Source organism: Rhipicephalus sanguineus, chromosome 7 (assembly GCF_013339695.2).
Source record: "Rhipicephalus sanguineus isolate Rsan-2018 chromosome 7, BIME_Rsan_1.4, whole genome shotgun sequence".
Taxonomy (NCBI): Eukaryota; Metazoa; Arthropoda; class Arachnida; order Ixodida; family Ixodidae; genus Rhipicephalus; species Rhipicephalus sanguineus.
In genome coordinates this window covers 59,453,647-59,481,284 of record NC_051182.1, presented here as the reverse complement: position 1 = coordinate 59,481,284, position 27,638 = coordinate 59,453,647, and the positions used below count along the sequence as shown (strand labels likewise).

Here is a 27,638-nt window from a genome sequence, read left to right as displayed (position 1 = left end):
CGACGGTTGGCTCACGCATGCACTACCACTATTCTCGATATGCCATGCTTCAATCATGAGGCGCGTTTCTTCATTCTGCAGTGAGGCGCGTTTCTTCAAAGCTGCAGTGAGGACAATACAAGGACAGATAAAAAAAAGCAATGAGGTACTGTTCACACAGTTTTGTGTCCACATAAAAGAACAGCACAATCACTGTTTTCACTTGTTTGCTCTTGCCAGACTTGTGCCCTCATTTTTTTCAAACTTTCTTTCTCTGTGTTCTATACATGAATTCCTGCTGTGACTTGTCTCTGCACTACAAGTCATTTATAAAGCTAGTGCACATATGATATACCTGACAATTGACAAACATGTTAGTTACTAAGCAGTGTTGCTTTCACAAAGCAAGCATTCTTACGATGTCTTAGAGGAATGTGCCAGCTCAAGCTAAAAAGTGCTCCAAGAATTAGTGCTCCTAGGGACTGGAAGTGTCAATTTGATAAACGGTTCACAAGCGAGAAAAACTGCCACTCCTTCCGCAGAAATTCAGCGCCAGTTCCCAGTGTGTAACCTGTGCCACTTACGTCAATTTGCAAACTGCATTGCAAACTGCATTGCTTGTTAATTGTATTGTGTTTCAACATGGAAGACATTCAAGATCAGCCAATATTACTGGTGTTTTTCCAACAGAACTCACTAGAGCTGCCTTCTTGGACCACCCTGTTGAAACTTTACGAGGTGTGGTGCCTCCCTCTGTGCAGACCTGTCACTCAAACTTCAAGAAACAGCACTGCATGCATTACCATTATCAAGATTGATTACTAACCAACCCAGTCTCACACTTCGCTAAAGGCAGCAGCGGGGCCCATTAGACCATGACGCCCCAGTTCGCCGGCTACGTCGTAGACCACATTTATAGTTCGTTATCAGGATAGCTGAAGATTACGTATTTTATCTTAGGTACCACACATCTTCTTGGGGACCAAGATAATGGCAGTTATGTGCACTTTAGTTCCTCAGTAGTTTGTATCACAGAACTTCTATCGCACAGTTCCCCATTTCAACACTCCGGTCAGCAAGGGCGAATAGCTCCTCATGACGTAAGTCAAAGGTATCCAATGTCACAGACATCACGAGATTTGTTGAAAGTGTTGGCGACAAGCTTGTCCGTCATCTGCTCAATTCCATGCGTGTGCTATGCAAGTACACCCAACAGCAAAAGTTTGCCGTACGCGAAATAAACGAGAAAGCGGTGTTCTCGCTTTGTCTGGGAACCTAACCTCCAAATAAATGTTCAAGCCTGTAGTTGGCATTGCAACCTATAAAGTCACTAGATAGATCAGAAGCATTACGCACTAGTAGAGAATAAATTCACATTTGTTGTGGGGCCAACGTCCCATAAACTTTTGCCGTTGGGTGTACATTCATGCACTATGTGTGCAGTATTGCATTGGGTACTTGCTTCATGTTGCCAGCAGTGCGGAAGTGACCTTGCCTACTGTCATCTATAATAAAGACACCTTTTTTTGCAAATAGTGTCACTTTATTTACTCATTCTGACATACAAACAGTTTATACAAGATGGTTGAATGTTTCATGGGCTAAAATGTTTCAGAATGTTTCAACGGACTTTAAATACGTACTTCTTGACACCCTGTGTACTGAAGTGGTTTAGACTAGTGGGCCCGTGAGACATGAAGGGCATAGCGTGCAGTTTGAAAATGAGAGACAATAGGTGCAACAGTGAAGAGATAGCAAAACTTTGGTGTGGGGGACTAGAGAGCAGGTGAACAGAAGCATAATTTAGGAAGGCATAGCGTTAGAAGGCCTGATGGAATTGGGCAAATTTGCGTAGAATGGCGACTGGCACGAAATGGGGGCGGTGCGCAAACCTCCAAGCTAACAGTTTTCGCAGAGTCCCAGCCGCACATATAAAAGGCTATGCTTTTGCATGCTGCAAGTGCCGGATTCTATACTGGAAGCAGGAGATGCATCACGACAGCCATATTTTAAAGACTTCGTCCATTCTGCAGCTTACACAAAAAGTTGCTTCGGTGGTGACGCAGTTTGGTCAGCTGACACAGCGTGTGGTTGAATGAGTGAGTTTCTTACAATGCCATTGAATGAGTCTTGCCTACAGCACCACTCAAATTGGAAACCAGTGCATTTTAACAGGAAATGATGAAAAGGTGAAGTATCGAGGTCTAGGATCGAGGTCTATGTGTGCTGTAATCTTTCATGATGCAGTACCAACTAGCCCACCAAGCCATCCTCATGAACTAGTTCGCTAGGTAACAACTCTAAAGCATCAGATAACGAAAAAAAAGTCTCAATTTCCATCTACTACTTCCACTCACACAGGTGAGACGGCTTATTGCTACCTGTTTCATACCAGCAAATTTGCACCGGACTAAATGAGCGGATGTGTGCCCCAAATGCCATTAGCTCACATACTAATTGCCAGGTATGGCAATTAGTATGAGAGAAAATTAAGGTCAACGTTACATTTTTAAAAGGAGTTCATTCAAACTGCACTGTCAAAATTTATGACACCGCATTGGGCTAGTGAACTTCTAATCGCCACTACATGTCTACGATGGAGACTGTCCCTTTCAGTCTGTGGTTCCTGTTGAGAGCAAACAATTCCTTTTCTTCCTCAAAGCACAGACACGCTTCAGCTGTTCTTCACACCTGTGAGACTGCTCAAGCATCCGTACTGTGCCCCTGCCGATGGCTCACAGATGTAGAAAGAGGCCTGTCCCTTGTAGTTACTCTGAAAAAAAGCGAACACGCGAGCACTGTCATCTCGTGCGTGATGCCATCTACTGGCTGCGCTGATTCATAGCAAAAACACTCAAATACAAACACATAAATACAATAGAGAGCATTTTCATGATGTAACATATGCCTTTTTGTTGTGCGATTCACGGCTTTTTACTGTGCTGGCTGTACTACAAAATGGCAGCCTCAATGACATCAATGCATACCCTATACAAGAAATTTGCAGTGACAAGTGACGCAACAAAAAGCTGCATAGTTGCTTGTTAGATAAGGCCTACCATCTGCAGTTCCATTCGTTGGAAACATAGTCGTTAACGCATGCCTCACATCTTTAGCAGAGGCTTCTAGCTTGTCAGCGAATTTCTTTTCGTTAGCGTTATTGGGAGCATGGAGTTATGGAGTTGCCCTCTATTGGGCACACCACGTGTGCTATGTAGAATTGCGCCGCCGCACCCTCATAGGATTGGCTGTTGGCACTCTACGAAATCACCACACGGAAGCCTTCCTGAACATTTTTGTAAATACTTCCGAAATTAAGGAAGTTTTTACAGTCGAAATAATCATCTTGGACAAAAAGAGAAAGCTTAGAATTGTTTACAGACGTTCCCTGTTTATAGAATGCATACAGTGAACGCACATTGCATGCAGTCGCCATGACAGCATATCCCCAATATGGCTTTGAGAGTAAATAACAACACGTCGGTGAAGTTAGCCAATGCTTTTAACCCCTTCAGGGTTTTCGCCGTACATGTACGGCAGAAGCTTCCTGGTACCAAAGGGTTTTCGTCGTACATGTACGGCATAGCGTTTATTTTTAAAACGCGCGCCTTTTTCGATCATTTCTCTTGCTTGGCCTGTGCTGCCGCACTTCGGGAGTACGTGGAATTTTTTTCATGCGCCGATGTCTCTCCGTTGTATTTTTTTTTTTTCGCTTCCCAAAACGGCGCGCCGCCTATTGCTTGCCCATCCGAGCGCGTTCGCGGTGCAGCTGGTTTAAAGTGCGCGCCCTTTTCGATCATTTCTCTTGCTTGGCATGTGCTGCCACGCTTCGGGAATACGTGGAATTTTTTTCATGCGCCGATATCTCTCCGTTGTTGGTTCTTTTATGCTTTGCAAAATGGCACACCGCGCGCCGGCTATCACTTGTGCAACCGAGAGCGCCTGCGGCGTGGTTGGTTTCAAACGCGCGCTTTCTCCCATTTTTCTTGCTTGGAATGTGCTGCCACGCTTCGGGAATACGTGTAATTTTTTAAATGCGGCAATGTTTCTCCGTCTTTTCTTTTTGCTTTCCAAAGAGGCGCGGCGGCTTGTAGTCTCGCATCAGAACGCGCGCACGCGGTCCGGCTTGTTTCGCTTCTTGCGCCTGCAAAGCTGATGGATGTTTGGTTTGTAATCTCTCAAAGGGTGACCGCTTGCTACTCTCTCGTTTATTGCTCCCCGGCACGCGATTACAGCTCTTTCCGTGCGGCGCTAAATTACACAAACGACGCCGCCTTTCCTGTTTTGGGGTCTCGGAAAAACTAACTATGTTTTGTTGGCGATAAGACGAAGTATTACTGTAGCTTTTTCACTCGTTTTGCTTTCCGGACGGGCGCACAATCGTAGTTTTCTTCCGTGTGACCACTGACGCAGTTCGCTTACGCTATGGAAGCGCGCGCTGGTTGCGCTGCTGCCGCGGTGAGTCGAGCAGCGATCCTTCCGATGCGGACTATTGCCCAAGTGCCGAATCAGAATCGGATTCATTGGATTTCAGTTCGTCAGACAAGGATTTTTTGACGAGTTCAGACTCCGATGACGATCAAGGAGCGACATCTGAAACGCGTGCGCGGCGAGCCATGCTTCAAAGACTATCACACGCTAAAAGGTTTTCAGTGTTAGAGCACGAACGTTTTTAACCGGAAATGTACTCTGGTGCGCTAATTTTTGTATGTCTGTGAGCTATGTTTAATACAATGCATAATATTTATTTAAAAAGACTGTGAAGCTTTTTTTTAGGATTCTGCTTCATTTTACTATGAATAAACCATATGTATGTAACAACAAAACTGATTTTTCTGTCACTTTACGGTCATGAAAAAAATTTTAGACAATTTTTTTCTGAAATAGAATCGTCTGAAGAATTTATATCAGCAATAAAAAAATTACACATTTTTGGACTGGATTTCGCGAAAAAATTCGACCCTCAAAGGGTTAATATCACTGGCAGAAAAAGTGATGAGAACACGCTGTTTCATCACGAAATCAATGCCATGGTTAAGTGTTTGACAGCAGTGTGAATCGAGACTAGGAATGTTAAATGCATTAAAGTTAACATTGTGGTTCATGTTACCGAAAAACCATCGGCGTACCTTGATGTTGTCCATCACGGCTGGCAAGAGCTTCTCCTCCACCAACGTCACGGTGCATCCTCCAAATCCCGCACCCGTGAGCCGAGATCCGTACGCTCCGGACTCCAGGCTCAGCCGAGTGAGTTCGCCCAGTTCGGGACAGGAAACCTCGAAGTCGTCTCTGCACGTTCAGGAAGCAATGCCATTTGGTTGTGAAGTAACGTTTTACATGTGAAGCATTTGTTTTTGCCCATTCTGAGCCAAGGTCAAGTGCAAGACTATCTGAGGGTGCAAATTTTTATCGCCGATGGGCACATGCACACCGCTACTGCTCTTACGCCTTCTTGCTTCACTTGCTGGCGCATGTGCATGTGCTGGGAATACATGTGCCTCAGCTACGCATGGAGTGGCGTAGGCCTATGGTTTGTAAGTATGCCCATGTAAACTATCTCTGGGTGATTCCACGTAAGATCGAACAAACGATGGCTGGTCGACCTCTCAAATTTATTTCAAAATTTTATATATTATTGCCTGATGAGTGGAAAGAAGAGATCCGCAATTTGTTTTGCCGCCAAAAAATTTTTTCGAACCACAGGAAATCAATAATGACGAAGAGGTGGAGTGGAGCGCTCATCCGCTCTGCTGTTTTGGCCAACTTTCGTTATGAATTGCACAAAATATATTAAAGTTAGGTAGCTGAAATTTATTTACCTAAATATATGCATGTTTTTGCTTCTGTCAGGTATTTTTAGTTTCTATGCGTCGTGTAAATGTTTTTATAAAAAACCTCAAAAATGGCCCAATCGGCAAAATTTTCTTTACTTTGAAGGTCTTTATCTCAAAAAGGCCTTGTAGCAGAGCGAAAAAAATTCTGCATTACGTCCTTCGCATGCTTATCTACCAAACTGCCAAATCTTGTAATTATACAACTTTTCAGTAAAGAGATATGATCGGGCTAAGTTCAAGAAAACACCGAACAATGGAAACTTCTGACGACAATTAAAAAAAAAAACCCCATTTTTAAAATTTCTTAAACTTTGTCCACTTATTCTCCTCCACATCAGCTTTCACAATCATTAAAAACATGTTGCATAATGTCGTTGCACTAATAGTTGCGGCCCCTCCAATGAGACCCTTTGGCAAGGATGGGCAATTCCGACTTCTTGCCCAGCAAGTGTATAAAATGCAGGCAGGATTGAATTTCTTTTTATTAAAAGGTCAGCAGGTACCTAAAAAGGTGTCGCCGGCACTGAAGACATTAATTTTGAAATTATTTGGTCACTGCAGCGGCCACGAGCGCGGGGCTACCGATCAGGCGCGCGCGCACCCGAGATGCTCGTTGTTAGAGACGGCGCAGCGAGAGCTCGTTTTCGCGTCCTCAGACCTATTGAGTTCGAAACAGCAACACCTCTCAGGTGACTTGAACGCACGTGCACTGGAGCTTCGCTGTTCTATCCGCCCTCTGTTCGCAGCTCAGCTAGGCGCTGATAACACGGCGGAGATGGAAGCAAGATGAAAACTCTATAAAGGAGCTATGAGCGCTCGCTTCACGCACGCTGCTGCCACAGAAACTGCGCTGCGCCAGTTGCGATCAGTGGAAAGCATGAATGTGGCGCTCCAGTGGCAAAGCAAAATATGGATTGTCAAAGGAAAGAAAAGCAAAACTATCGGGAACCGGATGCGCTTGTCTATATTAGATGTCGGCAGCAGACGGCGTGAAATGGCCGCGCGTTCGGTGCGCTGTTCACACTTCATTCGGCGCGGATAGTTCTTGTGCTTTGCTCTTACTCTACTCCTCCTGTGCGTCTAATGGCGAGAAAGTAATGCTCTGAATGAGTGTATTGTGGAGACTACCTTACGAAGCACAAGAAGCTTAAGGGAGTACTGACACGAATTTTAAAAAATTTCGGATTGTTGCTCTAAATAAAAATACTGGTGTCGAGAAACGTTAAACGACTATTGTGGTGCCTGGGAATGCATCCTATATATTTTAATTAGCGCCACCTTAAAAAGACACTTTCGGTTTCGATATCGAGGGGGTGGCTTCTCAGTGTCGTTTCATAGCAGTGTGACGTCACGGAGATACAGAAATTCGCGACGTACTAGCGGGAAATCCGTCATCTGCTCGTGGTGCAATAGACAACAATGAGTAAATTGTCGTCCAGTGAACCTGACAGTGATTTCTACGATTTAGGCTGCATGCAGGACGCAGAACTCGCGAACTCGGAGGAACTGTCTTGACTTGTCGCGATAATGTCCTTGCAGTGTGGCTGGCTTGCAAATGCTCAGCGACGAAAACTTCAAAGTCAAATTAAAATATTTTATACGTGTTCTCCGACTCCAGTGTGTGGACAGCGTGGACACTGCATACCAACGAAGCAAAAAATGTCCCTTTTGCGATGTCTCAAAATCGTGTCAGTACTCCCTTAATTATTGCAAAGAAGCCAAAATTTCGCAGAGTTACCGATCTAGACATAAATGCTTTGAAGGAACGTTTAACGCCCGAAAGATCAGTGACTGTCAGTGAGACGGACTACTTGTGCTACGCGTGCTTTTGCTACCACTGCAATGAAAGATCTTCACGGAACGCACAGTTTAACGATGACATTCTTATGCCCCCTGAAAAAGAAATCGACGTCATCAACCAGATCACTGCCACTACCGGTGCACGTGCGTTCAAGTCACCCGAGAGGTGTTGCTGTTTCGAACTCAATCGGTCTGAGGACGCGAAAACGAGCTCTCGCTGCGCCGTCTCTAACAACGAGCATCTCGGGTGCGCGCGCGCCTGATCGGTAGCCCCGTGCTCGTGGCCGCTGCAGTGACCAAATAATTTCAAAATTAATGTCTTCAGTGCCGGCGACACCTTTTTAGGTACCTGCTGACCTTTTAATAAAAAGAAATTCAATCCTGCCTGCATTTTATACACTTGCTGGGCAAGAAGTCGGAATTGCCCATCCTTGCCTAAGGGTCTCATTGGAGGGGCCGTAACTATTAGTGCAACGACATTATGCAACATGTTTTTAATGATTGTGAAAGCTGATGTGGAGGAGAATAAGTGGACAAAGTTTAAGAAAGTTAAAAAAGGGTTTTTTTTTTAAATTGTCGTCAGAAGTTTCCATTGTTCGGTGTTTTCTTGAACTTAGCCCGATCATATCTCTTTACTGAAAAGTTATATAAATACAAGATTCGGCAGTTTGGTAGATAAGCATGCGGAGAACGTAATGCAGAATTTTTGGTCGCTCTGCTACAAGGCTTTATTGAGATAAAGAACTTCAAAGTAAAGAAAATTTTGCCGATTGGGCCATTTTTGAGGTTTTTTATAAAAACATCTACACGACGCATAAAAACTACAAATACCTGAGCAGAAGCAAAAACATGCATATATTTAGGTAAATAAATTTCAGCTACCTAACTTTAATATATTTTGTGCAATTCATAACGAAAGTTGGCCAAAACAGCGGAGCGGATGAGCGCTCCACTCCACCTCTTCGTCATTATTGATTTCCTGTCGTTCGACAAAATTTTTGGAGGCAAAACAAACTGCGGATCTCTTCTTTCCACTCATCTTCTTTCCACTCATCCACTTGCCTATGTAAAATAGGCTTGTGCGAATAGTACATCTTAGGTTCGAAGCGAATAGTGATTTTAGTCGAATAATTTCGAATCGAATTCGAATAGTATATATCACACATTATAAAGAAAAACGAGCATATTTGTCATGACCCAACCAACCTGCATTTAATTGTAACAAGGCATGTGCAAATGTCATTCTTTTTGGTTCAAAGGAAGTGGAAGCAACTCTGAATAGTAGCAGGATTTGGCTTTCGGTAGAATGCAAGCGATAACCTGTAAAGTATGTTACATTTTAAAATTTACTACACTTAGAGCATATAAGCTGGTACAACAAGTAAAAAATGATGAATCGATGTGAGGGTAATATGTTCATTTAACCTTGAAGTGGGGCTTCGCGGCAGTGCAGAATTTTTCTGGAAAGGTGTATTCACGGTATAGCACCACTCTACTGCAGTGAAACCACCTTTACAGGAGATTACAAACGGACAGTGCGGATTTTTTAAAGGTGTTTTCACGGTACAGCACCACTGCACTGCAGTGAAACCACCTTTACAGGGGGGGTTACAAGCGGAATAATATATACACCTATTCGTTCCTTTCGAATACTTCGAAATTTTCAATAATTTAAATTCGAATCGAAGCGAATTCGAATACTGTATTATTCGTTCGAATATTCGAAGTGCTCGAATATTCGCACAAGCCTAATGTAAAAAGTATGCCTCCTTCCTGGTGTCAGTGTGCTGACACCGGGTGCACATACTTAGGTGTGCGCCCGGTGCACCCGCTTTGTTGTGCCAACTTACTTGATTCCTCACTAGTAAAGTGTACTTCAATGCTACACCAACTCCATGATTGGCTCACTCTATTCTGAGCGCCAAGTCTGCGTGCGGCGTCATAGCAAAGTGGGCCGTTCCCGGTATAATATAGTGCGTGTGTGGCTTACGTGCCACATACGCACGTAAGCTCCACTAGCTCTACAAGCATTGGCGTTTCGTGCTGCAACGATTCCTACAATGCTTCTCGTTACGTAGTCTAGTCTGCCAGAATCATTTGTGTGTTGCATGTGGAACATCTGCTATTCATGAGTGATTGCGTGGGGTACAAATCAACCTCATCAAATACATGTACAAAGAACAGCCTATTTGGCCAAGATGAGAATAAAGTAAGCATGGGCGAACATTCGAGCACTTCAAACATTTAAACGAATATTAAAGTATCACTCAAACCTCGTTATAACGAACACGGATATAATGAATTATCGGTTATAACGAAGTAGATGAAGAATAGTCTTGTCAGCTACAGTGTTAAAAATAAATGTTTATAACGAATTTTCGGATATAACGAAGTTATTTTCGTGGCAGATGCGACTTTGTTATAATGAGGCTTGAGTGTACTTGAATTTGCTTCAACATGAATTTAAATTATTTGAAATTTCGAAGTAGGTACTTAAAATGAATGAATAGGCGTATGTTTGACCGCATGTAACCCCTCTGAAGAAGTGGTTTCATTGCAGCCTGGGGTTACTATGCCATGAAGAGCCACCTTTTCAGGAGAAATCCGCACTGCCACAAAGCCACACTTCAAGGTTAAATGTACAAAAGGGGTAGGGGGTCAAAATTCATTCATTGTTGGGGTTTAACGTCCCAAAACCATGATATTATGAGGGATGCTGTAGTGGAGGGCTGCAGAAATTTTGACCAGCTGGGGTTCTTTAACGTGCACCTAAACCTAAGTACACGGGCCTCAAGCATTTTCGCCTCCATCGAAAATGCGGCCGCCGTGGCCAGGATTTGATCCTGTGACCTTCTGGTCAGCAGTCGAGCACCATAACCACTACACCACCGTGGCGTGTAAGCACACAGGCCACTGTCCCACATATTCCCATGGCAGCGTGGCCTGCAAACTCTCCATCACACCTGTACAGGGTTGTCTGCTTCTAAGGTGAACATGTCATTTGTATTCACACCTCATAGAAGCTGATGAATGAAAATTCCCCAACAGTCTACTCTTTTAAGTCATAGAAGATGTTGTTTGATACATAAGTCAGAAAATTATTCTTGTGTTTATCGACACTATGATTAAACGTCATATAACGGATATTTCCCCTCGTGAATAAACATTCCAGTTTTATCGGCCTGAATAATAATGAGGTGTTCACCTTAGCAGTGGCCGACCCTGTACACATTACCTCACCTCGATTAATTATTTCGCGAAGTTTGAAAGCTGTTATACGGGCTCATATGTGCTGAGTATAGCAAATTTTAAAAATTGATGTATCTTACTGCTCATAGCTTGCACCCTAATGTTATTCAAGGTAGCTTCCACTTAGAACCGACAAAGTGACATTCGCAGACGCATACGGTAGTTCCAGTTCTTAAAAGTATTTAGTTGGGTCGTGAAAAAAATTCTCATTTTTATTTATATGTGACATATACTACTATTCAATTTGAAATTATGCAACCAAATCGCTATTTGCTTCAAATTCGTTTCAAACCTCAAATTTACTTTTAACCCATCCATATTATAAAGTAAGATGGGCTGACGATGCACCTGCACAACTGGCACACGTGAATTAAACGTCAAGTGTGGTGAAGTTTAACTTTGGCTAAAGTAGTTATAAAAAGGCATTGTCCATACGACGGACGCAATTTTGGCAAGTCGCAGGGCTCACTAATATCTCATTTTGTTTATTAACAGCTCTTTAAGCAGCTCCTAAACACATGCGCATGACAGTCGGCACACATGATGCAAATCCCAGATCATGTCCTTGGAGATTTTGAATGTACCACATGGGCCGCTTAATCTTGGAAAGTTTGTTTCAAAAGAGAAGCACTCATTTTTAATGTTCCGGGTATTGCGTTGTTTTCAATGAGAGGTTATAGCATTTTTTCCAGTTTAGGAGATAAGAAAACTGTCCTACTTTCACTAGCTTATTGTGGCACATCCACTTGTACTTTAAACGCAGTTTCAAATGCACGGGAGTTCTGTATCGACACTGACTGAGATTGCGCTTTCAGTCCAAACTTTCACTACATGTAATTCCAGCGTTACACAGGCACTTTCGATAGCAGTCGAAGTTGATCGGCACAGCATTTCACAATAGAGAGACTGATTGCACCTGATCCTGATCAGCACTGCCCTGTGTGTCTTGGGTATACACTCAAAACTAGAGATAAAGAACACAGATATAATGAATTATCGGTTATAACGAAGTAAGTGAAGAATAGTCTTGTCATATATACAGTGCTACAAATATATGTTTATAAAGAATTTTCGGATATAACGAACCTATTTTCGTGTCAGATGTGACTGTTGTAACGAGGTTTGAGGGTATATAGGCTGATCAGAAGCAATTTCATTTCAATGGCTGAAAGATGCGTAACTAGAAGCTATTGGTACAAACCTATGGGGCAGAAAGACGGAAGTGAAATGTTGAGGAAAGGCCATGTGGCACTGCAGAACAAGCCATGGAACATGAGATGGTATGCCTGACCGAGACCAGATGATAGTAATGTGGATCAGGGAGCAAACGAGAGCATCCAATATCGTGGTGGACGTAGGCATGGAAAATTAATGGAAGTGCCACATGCCAAGACCATGATATAAATGAGACACAGAAATGTGGGGGACTCCAGATTATCTAGAGTGCCTGGTGTTCTTTAACATACACCTAGACCTACGTGCAGGGATGCTTTTTTATTTCGTCCCCATAAAGATGTGGCTGCCGTGGCCGGGAACCTAACCTGCACCCTCGTGCTCAGCAGTGCAACACCACGACCACTAATACATTGAAACCTCGATATAACGAACACGGATATAACGAAATATCGGTTATAACGAAGTAATTGAAGAATAGCCTTACAATAGATACAGTGTTAGGAATGTATTTTTATAACGAATTTTCGGATATAACGAACTTATTTTTCAGGTAAAAAGTAACTTTGTTACAATGAGGTTTGAGTGTACATTGGGTATAAAGAAATGGAGATTGTACAGCGTACCTGGCACATAGCTGTTCATCGAATAGATATACAGAATGGGTGCCATGAGAAGGGAAGCACAGTTGAGGGTTGCAGAGAATTAAGTGGCATGATGAAATAAGAAGATGGACAAGCAGAAGTAGCATTAAGCTGATGCAAGAGAGGAGCTGTAATGGGAGATCGCTGGTAGATGCCTTTGTCTTGTACAGGTATTAGACAGGTGATGGTAAAATTATGGCTACTGCTGTTAGAATCAATCACACCTGAGAGACGCGTGGCTGGCATTCATGAGTTCACCCAGGCCCCGGAAATCGCCCTTTCGGAGCAGTTTGGCTGCTTGGGCCGTGCGCTGGATTTCAGAGATGACATGCCGGGCTCGCCGGTACTGTTCGGATGTCATTCGTTCCCGGCAGCCTGCAGATAACGAGTGGTGAGCGTGGTCTCTCAGTAAAACACTAGGAGATGATGCACTGTCTGTTCAGTAATACGAGCATAGTACTTCCTGGTATAGATGATTCTATTTATTTTATTTCAGCATCTGCAATGAATGCAGTGCCGTGTGGCTAAAAAAGGAAAAAGCTTCCGATAGGACTGGCTTTTTTCTCGCTCCAGCGCATGCTTTGCACATTACGACAGTTCCCTTGAGCAAACTTACCGTAAGCTTTTTCAGTAGGAGGCTAGTGGGTTAATTTTGAAACTTTGTTGTTCATGACACGCGCACAAAAAAATCAGGCACGAGAGGCTCGTAACTAGCTCATGCTTGGCAGCAAGACACCATAGTCACTATGAAAAGTCTCCACAGTTTTGCAAGACAAAGAAAGCATCAGTGCACAGCTTTAGAGAATATAGCACATAATAAAGGCATTCATTTTACGACTTATGTTGCAACGAGAGAGGGGGAAAGAAGGCACGAGAAGGCAAGGGCACTAACAAGATTGTGTGCCTGTTGGCTAAACGGCATGTTTAGCACAGTGGTCACCAGCAAACGGCACCTTCCTACACTCGGGAAAACCTGGAGCGTACCTTCGAGATCTTCAAGCGAAGCATCTCTCAGGCTCTTGTCGAGGACGGCGCTCGCAGCCTGGCAGCTGTCGCGCCGTTTAGCGTATTCACCACCGGTCAGGGCGTGCTTCACTTTAGAGTCTGTCACCAGAATGACCGCGGAGGTCAGGTTGAGGGGTACATGCTCCAAGGCAAGGGACCTGCGCAGAGGTCATAGTTGTCACTAACATCAGACCCTAAAAATGCATCGCAAATGCATAATCAGGTATGATGAGGAATACCTCACAGGCACCCGAAGAGGCATAGGGTGAGGGCGGTGTACAGTACAATTCAGTACATAATATATAGGGATGGGCGAATATTCGGGCATTTCGAATATTCGAACGAATATTATAGTATTCGAATTTGCTTTGATACGAATTTAGATTATTCGAAATTTCAAAGTATTCGAAAAGAACGGACATATGTATACATTTAACCGCACATAACCCCCTGTAAAGGTGGTTTCACTGCAGCGTCTGGTTGCTGTGCTGTGAAACAACCCATCCAGGGAAAATGTGCACTGCCGCGAAGCCACACTTCAAGGTTAAATGTACATATTTTTTAAAGTTTAAAAGCATGTTATATGGGCCCATATGCGCTAAGTATAGTAATTTTTAAATTGTAACGTCCACTTATAACTTGCACCCTATTCAAATCCTGATACTATTCAAGGATGCTTCCACTTCATTTCAAACCAAAAAAGTGACATTCACTCATACCTAGTTCCGATCCTTAAAAATATTGTGCAAGGGTCATGACAAAAATGCTCATTTTCCTTAATAATATGCGGTAAACACTATTCAAACTATTCGATTCGAAATTATTCGACCAAATCACTATTTGCTTCGAACCTCAAATTCACTATTCGCCCATCCCTAATAATATATTGTATGCATACGCATACTCAGAAATTGTTGCAGAGCAGAGAAATTTCCACGTTACCTAACGATGTTAGAAAAGAAAAAGAAAATAACAGTGGAAAATGTTAACAGATAAGCAAAAAATACAGCAAGGAGTTGTATAGCATGACAGTAAGTATTGTATACAAAGTGCGTAATACCACCAGGATACAATATGCTAGCATCATTATACATTATATAACCTAGACACAAGTACGTGACAATATCCCAACTTAAGTGAGATTTTTTTTAATTCTAAAGAAAAAAATGGGTATGTCATATAATGTGATACCCTACAACTTTTTCACATAAACTGCCCTCAAGTTGGTAATTAAAATTTTAATTAACAAGCATCTATTAAGTGGTCAGTTCAATGTAAATTTAGCAGTGACAAAGTATTTCCGCCTGAACACAGAGTTAGTCTGTGAAGATGACATGTGCCTGCCTGTCATAGCATTTTTATTAAAAAATCCATCATGTAAAGCACGGTTCTGCAACCTTTTAAGACGGAGGGCTAAGTTTCATGAAGCCGACATGGCAGGGGCCATACGGAAAACCAGGATGGCGGGGGGTGGGGGGGATATGCAGTCAATAAGAAAAAAATCGGTGAATTGGCAATGATGATTTAGAGAACTGGAATATATAAATCGTGTTTCTTTTCACTACGTATGTCACCAGGTTTCTCTTTATAAACATAGGCTACAAGCAAGAAAAAAAACTGTTTTAATGCAAATTTTGGTGCTGAACAACATTCTGAGCCAACTCGCAAATATATAAATCAAGGTTGTTCACCGACAGACGCAGAAAGTTGTGAAGTTGTTCATCGATTAGTTGGGTGGTGTTCATTGGTTAATTGGGGAGGGGAGAGGAGGTTCTGACATTGTGCCAAAGGTCGCATAATATTGCCTTACGGGCTACAGGTTGCCAACCCCTGATCTAAAAGAAACACCCTTTGTGTAGTGTATGCAATGTGTTGGTAGAGCATGTTTGTATGTGTTGCCATAAGATACCTTCCTTTGTGCTCGGTGTCCCTGGCAGTGCTGCCACCACCCAACGGTGTGTTAGGTGCACGAGGAACTTGTTTCGTTGTCTTCTTCTTGGGAAGTACACCACATGCAGATGGTTCATGCACTAGAGAGGACGATCCACAGGACTATCCCACTGACGACATAGGCCTTTTTTCCTGGCGCGACGCGATTCCTCAATTCTACAACGTATTCCATTGGCATGCTACATTAAATGTGTAACTTGCTACCTGGCTTACTGTACAAAAGGTGCAATAAATGCCCTCATGTCTTTTTTTTTGCTACTTCGTACTATGTCCTTTCTTCCACGAACACGCGAATAGCACTACTGGCAGATCATACCAGTTCATGCCAAAGCCGGCGTATCGCTGCTGTCGTGCTCACCTATCACTGTTTCCAGCAAATGACTTCATCCTCAGGCGGATGAAAAAATTCTTGAGAAGGACGTTCCAACGGCGTTTACCAAGTTACCGCAGTATGACTGGAGACCCACAGGTAAGCCTTTCATCACATTAAACAAAAATGGGTGCCATAAATGTTATTTTTCAGCATGTTAACAGTCTTTGTCATAAAGAGAGGCAAATTAATGACCACTGCGTTAGGCAGAAGTGTTCTGGAAACACAATGTCTCGTTGTGTGTCCTGTCTCGTTTCGCTACTCACAAGGGTTTCTATGTCCAAACACCAACTAGCCCAACAGTCAACTCTTTTAAAATACAATGTGTCAAGGTGAGGTCCATTTATACAATAGTGTGGATGCGTCATCTTTTCAGCTAAGGAATTCCTGTCTGTAGAAACCTGTTGATGGTCTTGTACTGGCCACATGCAATCCCTTGTGGTCATAGGTCGGCAAAAAAATGTGGAGCTCACTCAGACTCGCTCATGAAACATATTTTGCCCTTAGAGCTCACTCGAACTCGGACTCACCAAAATTTTCCTCAATTGGACTCACTCGGACTCGGACTCCCTGAAATTTTTCTCAGCCGGACTCACTCGAACTCACGCTTACCAAAATATTACTCACCCGCACTCACTCAGACTCAAACTCGCGGCTCGATCCGAGTCTCAGTGAGTCGACTCGTGAGTGAGTTTGCTGACATATGCTTGTGGTACGCCCAAGATGGTAGGTACTTGCCGGCAATCAAGAAGCAAGGCGTGGCTCGGCCTGCACCAATAGGCAGCCATCTGGTCCATGATGCCGCACGGCACGCCGGCAAACTCGTGCTCTGCTTTCTGGCAGCACAGCGGGGCCCGGTGTGCGTCGCTGCAGTGCCAACATCGAAATCAGAATGTTTTCCTAGGATGCAGTTGAGCATGTTTGACCACATTCAGAGGAATTTTATCAAGGAAAATTTCCATCTACACCGTTTTTCCTGTGGTCGTCTATTCGTACGCGTAACTTTTCCTAACACAGACATCTGCCAACGCGCCCAGCAAGAAGTTTAGTATAGTTTAGTTTATTCATTCATTCAAAATACAGAATTCGTAGATAGTAGTATGCAGACGAGGGTCCCAAAGTCAAGCGACTGCAGTGGGACTTCTAGAATTATGGAAGAGACCAGAAAAAGAAAAAAGAAAGCATAGGGGCATAAATCTGTATAACCTTCAATAGATGCAGACGGCAGACTGTCGAACAGATGCAGCCATGACTTCATTTCTTACCGCTTAAAGCTTGCTTACTATGATGAGAACGTGTGGTTCTTGACGTATGAAGGGGTGAGAGCGCGTACGGTCTCACCAATCGACGAGGCTGCTTGCAGGTTTAGAACGAACGATTTATAAAAACATGGAAGATAGGCACACACACAAATGCAAACACAGCAAACGAAGAAAGAATTCCTAACAGCAGTTTCTAAGAAGCTAGCGTCCTTGAGATAGTCAATTTCTGCTGACACGGGCTCACCCGTCGGGGAGTCGAACGCACAGGGCGATGCGAGGAGACGAGCGTCGCGGCAATCCTTGAAGACGTCAGCGATGGCTTGCGAAGGCTGACGAGGAACGTGGAGTCTTGCCAAAGGGAAGACTTGGAGGCGGAGGACGTCAGCGGCCACGTGAAGCCCGTAGCTTCAACTCGTGGACCGCGTCCCAGAGCGTCGACACTCGGGCCCGGTCACCCGACTGTGTCGAACGCCCAACACCGTCTGCCTTCTTCTTTTTCTTCTTCGGCTCCTCTTAGACCCTCGCCGCACTCACGCATTTTCGCACGAGCTCCACTGTCGTCGTCGTCGTCGTCTTTCTCTTCGCGCACATCACACAGAGGCACCACGAATCTTATGCGCGCACATCACACTTACAACTGCCTCGTGTATTATTATGCAGCATCACAATAACCATATTGCACTTCTAATTGGTCTTGATTGATTGTTTTTATTGACACGATATTATATTTTATTCAGATTACTACAAATAATTTCTTTGGATACAGAGCTGTAATGGTTAGTATTGAGTCCAATACACAGCATGTAGTGGCAATACAACACGAAAGATATACAAGAAATGCACAATGTAACAAATCAGCACGGAAAACGGACCTGTTTTCATCAAATATGGCTAAATATGAATGTTACCTCAAAAGGAAGTGTAAATGTGGAAATAGCATTTTCTTCATAAGTAATGTGAAATTACGTGCTAATTAACATAATCCAGTATACAGCAACTGTTAGTTACAACTGCCTCTGCCTATATGTGTCCATAGTAACTGGTAGGTTATGGCAATTGTCGGTTACAGCCCCTTCGTTGCAAGCATGTAGCTCAAAAGGGGTCGCGCAAAACTTTTTGAACATACGTGAGAAAATTGACAACCACCTGTTTCGTAACCGTTCTGTTATGAAATTTTCCATTTCATATTCCAATTTTCTGTTTCTGCCACCTTTCGGGATTCCATAGAACTGGTGCCAATCTGTAGTTGAGACTCCTGTGAACATGCGAGCCAAATCTTGTCGCACTACATGCAGCAGGAAATTTCCATTGTCATCTAAAAAGCAGTAAAAATATTGCTTGCTCTCTCATTGGTAATGTCGTCAGGGACCATGGAGGAGGCGGTAGCTAGGGTTGCCACCTTTTACCGAAAAAAAAACCGGCCCTTCGGGGGGGCGGGGGGGGGAGTTAACAGGAGATTAAAATAATGTTGAACAATAGACGCTGTGTCAATTCTTCGGCATGCATTGCCATTTAATGTAACATTGCTTTCATTGAGCCAAATAAACCTAATGCACAAACAAAAGCAGCACACTCAGCTAACCATGCAACTAGCCTTGCTGACATAAAAGTACCCGTGATTGGAATGACGCTTCGCTTATTAGTCTGAATGTGCTGCACTGAAAAGGAACCACAATGCTTCGTCCATAAAAAAGCTCTTCTTTGCGTCTGAATCCAACAGGCCACTGGCATTATAGTTAAGGAACGTTAAAATGTGCCTATGCCACAAAAATGTCGCATATTCATGTACCATACACGCCCAATAATATGCTCTATTCCAACGATCGCTAGACTTGAAGGGATCCCAGAAAGTGGTTGACTAATAGCGTAAGAGTTTTGGTGATTGACGATAAATATTTACCGTCGTAGTTGTTAAACTACGCGGTCGGGGACTGACCGCCGGTCAGTCCCCGACCGCGCAGGTGGAATTCCTCAGTCAACACGTGCGGTCAACACGGAGAAGAGTAAAAAAAAAAATATACTCGGGATACGATGAGCAAAAAACCGGCCAATGATGGCCGGTCTTAGGTGCAAACCGGCGACCGGCCCCTTGTATAAAAAACCGGCCCGGCCGGTCCAAAACCGGGCAGGTGGCAACCCTAGCGGTAGCAAATATAGGTACGATGGGTATTGGCCGATCACGAATGGTACGGCGGCAGATGGTCATAGAGGGTAAGTGGCGTGTTTTGTGGGTACCATGGCTGCCCTCGGGATGCCAACACAAGCCAGCGCTGCCATGCACATCTGAACCAGAAGCAGCGGCCAGCAGGTTCACAGAAAAAAATACAGAAAGTGTTCAAAGCCATCATGCATGGCGACACAACGTCTGGGCAAGGCATTGCCCCCTTGATATCCACCTCTGCGAGTTTCTCATGTGGTCGTGGTGACAAAAGAAGAAAGAAATTAAGATTTTGTGTAATAAATTCACCAAAACTTCACGGATCTTAAAAATTCTTGCGGCAGAAGATCTGTAAAAGAACAGAGTCCACTAGAGAGGTCATGCATGGTCCCTTTAATTGAAGAAAATTGTGTGATTTCATCATATGGCATTCTTTGAATCATCCCAATGAGTTGTGAGTATCTGAAAGAGCTTTAGAAAAGAGATCAGGGCGACCTTCAATAACAAAGGCAGAAAATTGCGAGCAGTTACGAGACAAGAACAGAAGGCGAACAGGATCTGTACTAAGTCCAGCAAAGGCAGCCATTTTCATAGATCTTTGCTGCTGGTACAGAGGATGCCAGTAGAGCATTCAGACCTCCCATCCACTCTGGAAATGAGAGAAAACTGCTGGCTCACCTCAGCTCATCTGGATGCAGCAACGTCCTCAGGAAGTTGAACATGGCCACCTCCAGTGCAGCAGAACTGGAGAGTCCAGCTCCGACGGGCACCGAGCTGATCACAACCGCATTGAAGCCGCTCCGTATGGGCCCTGGACACGAGATGGACATAATGAAGGCCTCTAGTTTGCTCATATATGAGAACTCCGATTACTCTTACCCTACTCGCATAGCTGACCTAAACGAAAATGCAGCCATATCTGCCATGTTGGCTAGTTCGTACGATGCTGTACCAACTAGCCCAAGTCGAAGCCTCATTAAAGAAGCATGTCCGCCAAATCTTCAAAAATGCCACAGATCTGCAAGGCTTTCACTGTATCGAAGCTTTTCATGTTCTCCCAACAACTCGGCTCTTGGTGCCTCTGGATGCATCAGCCGTGTTGAAGCATACGCCATTCCCCCTCCCACACTGCCACGCATTTTCTATAATTACCGTTGAGACAGCCACTCACTGGAACAATCGCCTCTGAAATATCGCGCTTCCTATCAACCCTGTCTAAGTTCGAGGCACTGTTGAGTGGCTTTTTGTCAATATGAAGTAACTTGTTTTCTTTTATCTTTTTTTCCGCTCACTCTTCGTGTGAAAACTAGTTTACAGGATCCTCGACAGATTGCCAATGCATAGAATAAATGAATATGTAGTACTCCCATTTTACAAAAATACCGAAGTAAATTATTCTGTGAGCACTCCATTGGCATTAATTTCACCATGATAGGTTAACTGTTAGAAAAGAAAAACGAGAGATGAAACTTAATTTTCTGAATTTCCTGCTCAAACCCAAGTGCCAATACACTAGTGTGACATTACGAAATTGAAGTATGCATGTTTTTTTTTGTGTTTTGTTCATGTTGGTTCAGTAAGGGTACTCAAAACTTGCTGTGTTATTAAGTTTGTGGTTCTCGTAAAACATAATATAGTCAATTTTGACTGATGGTGAACTATGCAGGCCCTAGCAAGTGCCATCAAAATGTGACATTTCGGCAAGCTGATGTGGAAAGCTAAGGCAGCGGGCTGCCAGCACCACCAGTGTTTTCTACTTATGCCTTTCTGGCTTAGCATGCGCCGTCTTGGGCAACAGTGGTGTTATTAATATTCTGGAAGGGTAACTGGCTAATATGATTATCATTTTGCTCTTTAGTGTACGTTTAACAATTGTGTTACCTAAACAAGACCAGTGGAAGGCCCAGCTGACAAACCTAAGTCCTGAGGATCGGCTACGTCTTGTGAGTAGTCTATCGGCATATGCCCACAGGACAGTAAGGAAAAAAATCGATTTTTTCATAATACTAAATTACTCTTTCACAATACTACCACAAACGCCATGCTTGCTGCGAGAAGATGCTTGGTAAGCTAGAAAACACGCAAAAAGAAAATACAGGTGGCGACGCCACATTGAAGTACCCGTACCAGCTGCTGTGACATCATAGAGTTTGACGGCCGCTACTAAGGCCTGTGTAGTTCCAAATCAATAAAAATGAAGTACATTCTCTCCTGATGGAGCCAGAGGCTTAGCATACCAAGTTTCAGGAAGTTTCGTTGAGCCAATGGGGCCAGACTACAAAAAAAAACACTTTGAAATCCGTAATGTTGGATATTTTGGATTGGATATTTTGGCAGGAAACTTCAAAGTGAAACTTTTGACATTGATTTCCTCATGTATTGATAAATTAACGACACTAGAGTTTACACAGTACAACTTATGAGTCTAAACTAATTTATTGTATCACTTTAGTGTCCCTTAAATAAGGTGGCCACCCACCTACAGGCACCGGCGTCTTGGTCTCTAAAATAAAACCTATCTGCTCACTTGCTTAGAAAAGGAAGACTTCACCACAACATATAACGGAGCTGACAGGATGTGAACACCACCATCTCTAGTAGTTATTGTCTGGCGCATTTATCCAATACTCTGTCAGTGGTCTGCTGTCGTCACGTCAATGGAGCACCCACCCTCTTGAAGCTATCAAATTCAGTAGGTTTCAGTCAATCCCCCTTTTTTTCATGTAAAGGAACAATACAGAGAACTGAAATTCAAATCTTCGAAGCCACCAAACTACCAGTACAAATTCTGTTGCTCGCATCTCAATCGGAAGCTCTGTGCATTCAAGAGCGTACAGCAAAATGTGAAAAGCAAGGACAGTTAATTGTTCACAGAGCTGGTACACTCAAACCTCGATATAACGAACACGGATATAACGAATTATCGGTTATAACGAAGTAAATGAAGAATAGTCTTTTTAGAGCTGCAATGCTACAAATAAAGGTTTAAAACGAATTTTCGCATATAACGATGTTATTTTCGTGGCAGATGTGACTTTGCTATAATGAGGTTTGAGTGTAGTTATACCAGGATACCACAGTGGCCATCATGAATTGTACGATGGTACAATGTACAATGTGCAATTTACTTCTTTACAACAATCGCCAACTTGCCTGGGAAATGAGCGACGACGCCCCGAACATAATTACTCCACGACGGTTCACCGGGCTTCAGAGGGCTCTCTTCTGTCGGCAGCTGAAAGCTTGCAGGCTCGGGATAGTCTAAACTGTGGACATTGCACACGCTGCTTCCCACGACAGGGGATCCAATGACCACAGTGTACAGCGGCATGGCCTGCACATGATAGTGTAAAACAGACGCACTGCCTTGAAGGGTTTTCAAATATTCACACAGAGGTGCATATTGTCGTGGACTGGGAACACCTGCTATGCTGCAGAGCAGGTACCAGTGATCAACAACGCAATGACTAGGTAAGGGCAATGATTGGTGAATGGATTTGAATAGTTCTTTAGTAGTGCTGATTATAATTATGCTTTCTTTGTTCCTTTTTTGTAATTAGATTTTGCATAACCTGCATTATCGATATGTCCGAATTTCCTCTTCTGAAATGAGTATTCCCTTTTTTGGCTTGTTCCAGTTCTTTTTGCATTTTACATGCGCTTTTTGCTTTTTAATCCATTTGTGTATTTTTTGTTTGCATCCTTAGTTTTATCAATTTGCCTTTTTGTTTTCTGCTTCATGTATTCTCTGTGTATACATGATTGTGCCTTTTCTTTTTTTTTCACATCTGCCGATCTTTGTGACTTCTGTATCTGTAAATAAATAAGATAAATAAAGGCTATCAAAACATTCTGGGACCTGCTGTAGTGGCTCAGAAGGTGAAAACTGCTCAAAGGTGCAGGTTTGATACCCAGGCATGGTGGCTGTATTTCGCTGTAGTCAAAATGCAAAAAATACCCGTGTGCTTAGATTATGGCACACATTAAGCAAACCCAGATGGTTGAAATTAATCTGGAGTCCGCCACTAAGCCATGCCTCATAATCACATTGGGGTTTTGGCACTGATAATTTAATTTTTTTAATTAAAACATTCCGGGCAAAACACGCCAATTGCAAGAATAGGTTAAAAAGTATGTTCCCAAGCTGGAACTATTACGCAGCTGGTGACAACCTAAGACTACAGCGACACGGACTGCGCTACTAGGATATAGATGCATATAGATGCTTTAGCCAATCGTTCACTTATTTCTGTGACCTCAAGCATCTTTGCCTTTTTAAGACGGTTAATCTTGCCATAAAAGCTTAACTCCGTGCCACTGCACTTGGGATAAAACTTGAACATCCTAGCAAATTTTATGGGAGATCCTGTTTATATCACTGTTCAGTGAGAGATTCAATACCTTTTTAGCTAAATAACAATGAAAGTTTTGCTTGTCAATAAGTCTATGTTTTAGGTTGGCAGAGCAAAAACACTTAAGCTGAGAGCAAACTCAAGGTGGCACGGCTTTCTTGCAGAGATAAAGCAAAAGCTCACTGCAGTTTTGTGCGTGAAGCTGGTAGCGTACTCTTAGGTTGTCGCCAAGTCTAGTTATTGCACGCGGGATTTCTCGGACAAAAGTTTTACTGCAGTTCACTTTCTTCCCTCCAAGTGGCTTACCAATCAATTGACAGTAAGTCTGTTACCACTAGGTGGTTGCGTTCAGCAAGTACGCAGACCTGTTTTTACCAGGATGACTGCAGCAGCTAGCAGACAACTGGCCTCAACATACTGAAATGTTTCTCAACTCGCATGTGTATATAGATGATGACCGATAGCCTTCTGCCAGTTTGGGCAGACCGGGTAGTTTTTCGAGCTAGACGACATCAAACCTGTTCGTCCTGGTTTTAGACAACTAGCAAACAAGTACAAGAAGAGAGATACAAATTAGGGAAAGGCAGGGAGCTCAACCAGAATGAAAACATTTGGTTTACTACCCTACACTAAAGGGAGGGGTAATGACGATGCAAAGGAGAAAGTAGAGAAAAGTCGGGAGTGCACACGCACAAAAAAAAAGTGAGGAACAGGAGCATTACAGTCTGTCTAATACGCCACTACTCTGGGAAAGGTTCAATAAAGCCTTGATAGACATCTGGCGAGATGACAGTTAAGGTTGGCATTTTAAAGCTGACTGTTTCAACAGGGGCCTGTCGCCAAGACGAGCCAATATGGCCAAAATTTCACCGGAGTATCGTACTGCTGCTGTTTTAAGACTGTGTGAACCAGGGTGTGAGCCAAATCGAATTCCCTGTGAGCCATCGGTGCTTTTAGTGATGTTGCACACTTTTGGCAATACGATAATGTAGGTAAAAGTTTAACGAAATTCTGGAATGATGGGGTACCGGATGAGCTCTGGATTGACACAAAAAACATCATTGCTGAGAAAGAACAAAACGCATTCTGAAAAAGGAAAAGAGAGCGAAAAGCTTGTGGCTTTTAAAGGAAGCGGTTAAAAAGACTGGCAAAAGCTGGCAGCACAGGTGAGGCAACTTAACTGCCAAATGTTGAAAACAAACTAGGATGAGTACAAGGATGAGTACCTAAAGGCACAGTTCAAAGAAATTGAAGAGAACCGTTTGGAGGGAAGAACGAAGTATCTCTTCAACAAAGTAAATCACAGTTTTCCAACCGGAGCTCAATGCAGTCACTAACACGAAGTGTTATACAATGAGGAAACATCAGAGTGGAAGGAATACACTGGAATACCTTGTATGTTTTAGTGCAAAGAAAAAACCTGTTAAAGAAAAGGAGGAGTCCTCTGTAGACCTCGTGCTTGGACTGTACGGACTTGCAGCTCAATTTTTTATTATATGATGACGTAACCATTGTTTAATTGAAGTGCTGCAGGCGAGACGTGAATGCAGAAGCTTTTGATGAGGAGCATACATATATACAGCATGGAGACCTGTTCACTAAGAGCTATGTTGTCACTTTCATGACAACATATGATGATGGTCATTCCTTCTTGCAAGTTGGACATATACATCCGGTCAGTTTCAGAATAGAGTGCAGATGTAACAGCTTGGTTCCCTAAAAATGCACATCACTTTACTATTAAACCCAGATATTATAATGTACTGCACTGACTTGGGGGCCTTCTCGGTGCCGGTAATTCTGTGCCACACAGTAGTCCGTTTTCTTCAGGATCATGAATTCGTGATACGTACACACCGGACCTCTAAACTGAAGGGAATTACACGAGTGTGCTGCAACAAAGGACGAATGTTTTGGGGTCATCCGTCCACGAGTCACGCGGACGAGTGGAATTGCTGATGTGAGGTCACGTGATGCACCATCCACCCCTCCAAATCCGGATTCAGTCCGTCGTCTGAATGCACCATACTGACGGAGCTGTTCTACACACATGTGGAGTGACACTTATGGCTTTGAGCAATTAAAGTTGGAAGTTATAATATTTCACTTTATATGGTGCATAAGGTTAACCGGCAATAGCTAAGCTACATATGCTTATGGAAAAAGTAAGGATATGAAGTTTTTGTCATGCACATGTGCCAAATGCACGGTATTGCATACTCTCAGAACAGTGTTCAATATTAACCCACATGATGACCAGAAACACTAACCGGCCAAATTTAAGCCAAGTCGTAACAAATTATATATATACTAACACGTGAACTAAATTAAGCATGTTCAAAACCTGTGAAATGTTCTCCGCTTTATTCTGTTTGTCTTCAGCAGTGTGGGGGTGCGTGATCCTGCAGCTAATAAATTAATTTGTCGTGTTCCATGTGCCAAAACCATGACAAGAGGCCACACTGGAGGTATACGGATTAATTTTGAACAGCTGGGGAATTCCTCAACATTGAATCTACGTACACGGGTTTTAATTTTGCACTCGTCTCGATCGAAATGTGGCTGCGTGTCCGGGAATCGAACCCTGTACAAGCTTCAGCAGACCTCAGCCGCGCTAATATAATAATAATAATAATAATAATATAATAATAATAATAATAATAATAATAATAATAATATAATAATAATTTTATTTGCACAACAATGTGAGCCCTCCGGTGGCGTGCGAGGCTAGACGGAAAGGAAAGACCCTTACGCGCGTGCGTCTGGTAGCCCGTCACCGGGTGTCAGAGGCGCACTTTCGACCGCACCGATCGCGGCCGATGCGGATCGAATGTCTCGGCAGCGTTGATAATCAATGCATCCTTTCCGTGGCTAGAGAAATGAGCCGATCGCGATCGAAAGCGTTACCTGCGGCACCCGTAAGACATTGCGGGATTAGACGTTGACTATGCGCACGCAACTCACGCATGGGAGGACCAGGCCTTCGCAGTAGTCCACGTGTTCGCCGATGAGATTGACTCGGCCCGGCGCACTTCCGTAGAACGCGGGCTCGGACCCAAACTCCGAGCGATACTTGCTCAGCGCACGCAGCGCGAGCTCGCCAACGCTCGGGTAGGCGCCGGATGATGCCGCCATCGCAGTTTTGTCCCGTTTCGAAGGCACGCGCCGGCCGCTGAACGAGTGCGATCAAGCACTGTAGCGCGTCCTATCTCTGTTCCGAGGCACTTGACGAGATCGACGCGCCCACTCGACTCACAGCGAGGAGGCAATCAGGCTCGTCTCGTGACGAGCAGCTGCCGAGGAAAGACGCGTTTCGAAAAGGGATCAAGGCTGCTTTCTTTTTCCTTCGCACGCGCGCCTTCGGCGTTCCGTGCAGCTGTGTCGCGCGCAAAGCTTCATCCATCGCAGCACCGCGCTTTTCGATCGCAGGGCGCGCCGTCTTCTAGCCGTTTAGAGCAAAAGAGCAGCGTACCTGAGTACTTCCAAACGTTAGGGTTTAACGCGCACATAACGCGAAACGGTCGGCAGTTCGGGCGGATGCCGCCGCGTCGGCCATTCATCGCACGTTCACGTTGTTTAGCATTCAGGCTTGCGCCTCGCTAACGTGTGAAAGCGACGAAACGGTGATTCGATTTGCGCGCTAACAATGATGTTTCTGAGACCCTTTAAAACCGGTACGCCGGTACGACGAGTGACACCGCAGGATCATTTGTAGGTTTTTGTCCGAAACCGAAACTGCTCCTTCTGGCCAGACGGGCTCTCGAGCACCTCGCGCATTCAGTTTCGTTATTATTTTTTTACTAATTTCTTCAAAATTTCGAAAAGATAATCCATTTGCCTGCTCATTATGAGTGCGTGT

The 27,638-nt window shown here is 43.7% G+C and overlaps 2 protein-coding genes across 3 annotated transcripts in view; one reads left to right on the top strand and one right to left on the bottom strand.

Annotated features, from left to right (window-relative positions):
- Positions 1-27,638, top strand: part of LOC119399469 (TBC1 domain family member 9-like) — a 705,668-nt gene that overhangs the window by 109,542 nt on the left and 568,488 nt on the right.
- On the bottom strand, positions 1,514-27,405 carry LOC119399470 (galactokinase). 2 transcript variants are annotated; one of them, XM_037666270.2, is made up of 8 exons: positions 26,744-27,405; positions 22,578-22,758; positions 20,103-20,235; positions 16,743-16,871; positions 13,664-13,842; positions 12,904-13,054; positions 5,109-5,268; positions 1,514-2,752 (listed from the first exon to the last, which is right to left on the bottom strand). In XM_037666270.2, exons 1-8 carry the CDS (start codon positions 26,912-26,914, stop codon positions 2,654-2,656), a joined length of 1,203 nt encoding a protein of 400 aa, XP_037522198.1. In that variant the 5' UTR covers positions 26,915-27,405; the 3' UTR covers positions 1,514-2,653. The 2 variants fall into 2 exon arrangements, with proteins under 2 accessions (XP_037522198.1, XP_037522200.2); XM_037666272.2 differs by lacking the exon at positions 26,744-27,405 and adding an exon at positions 25,550-25,691.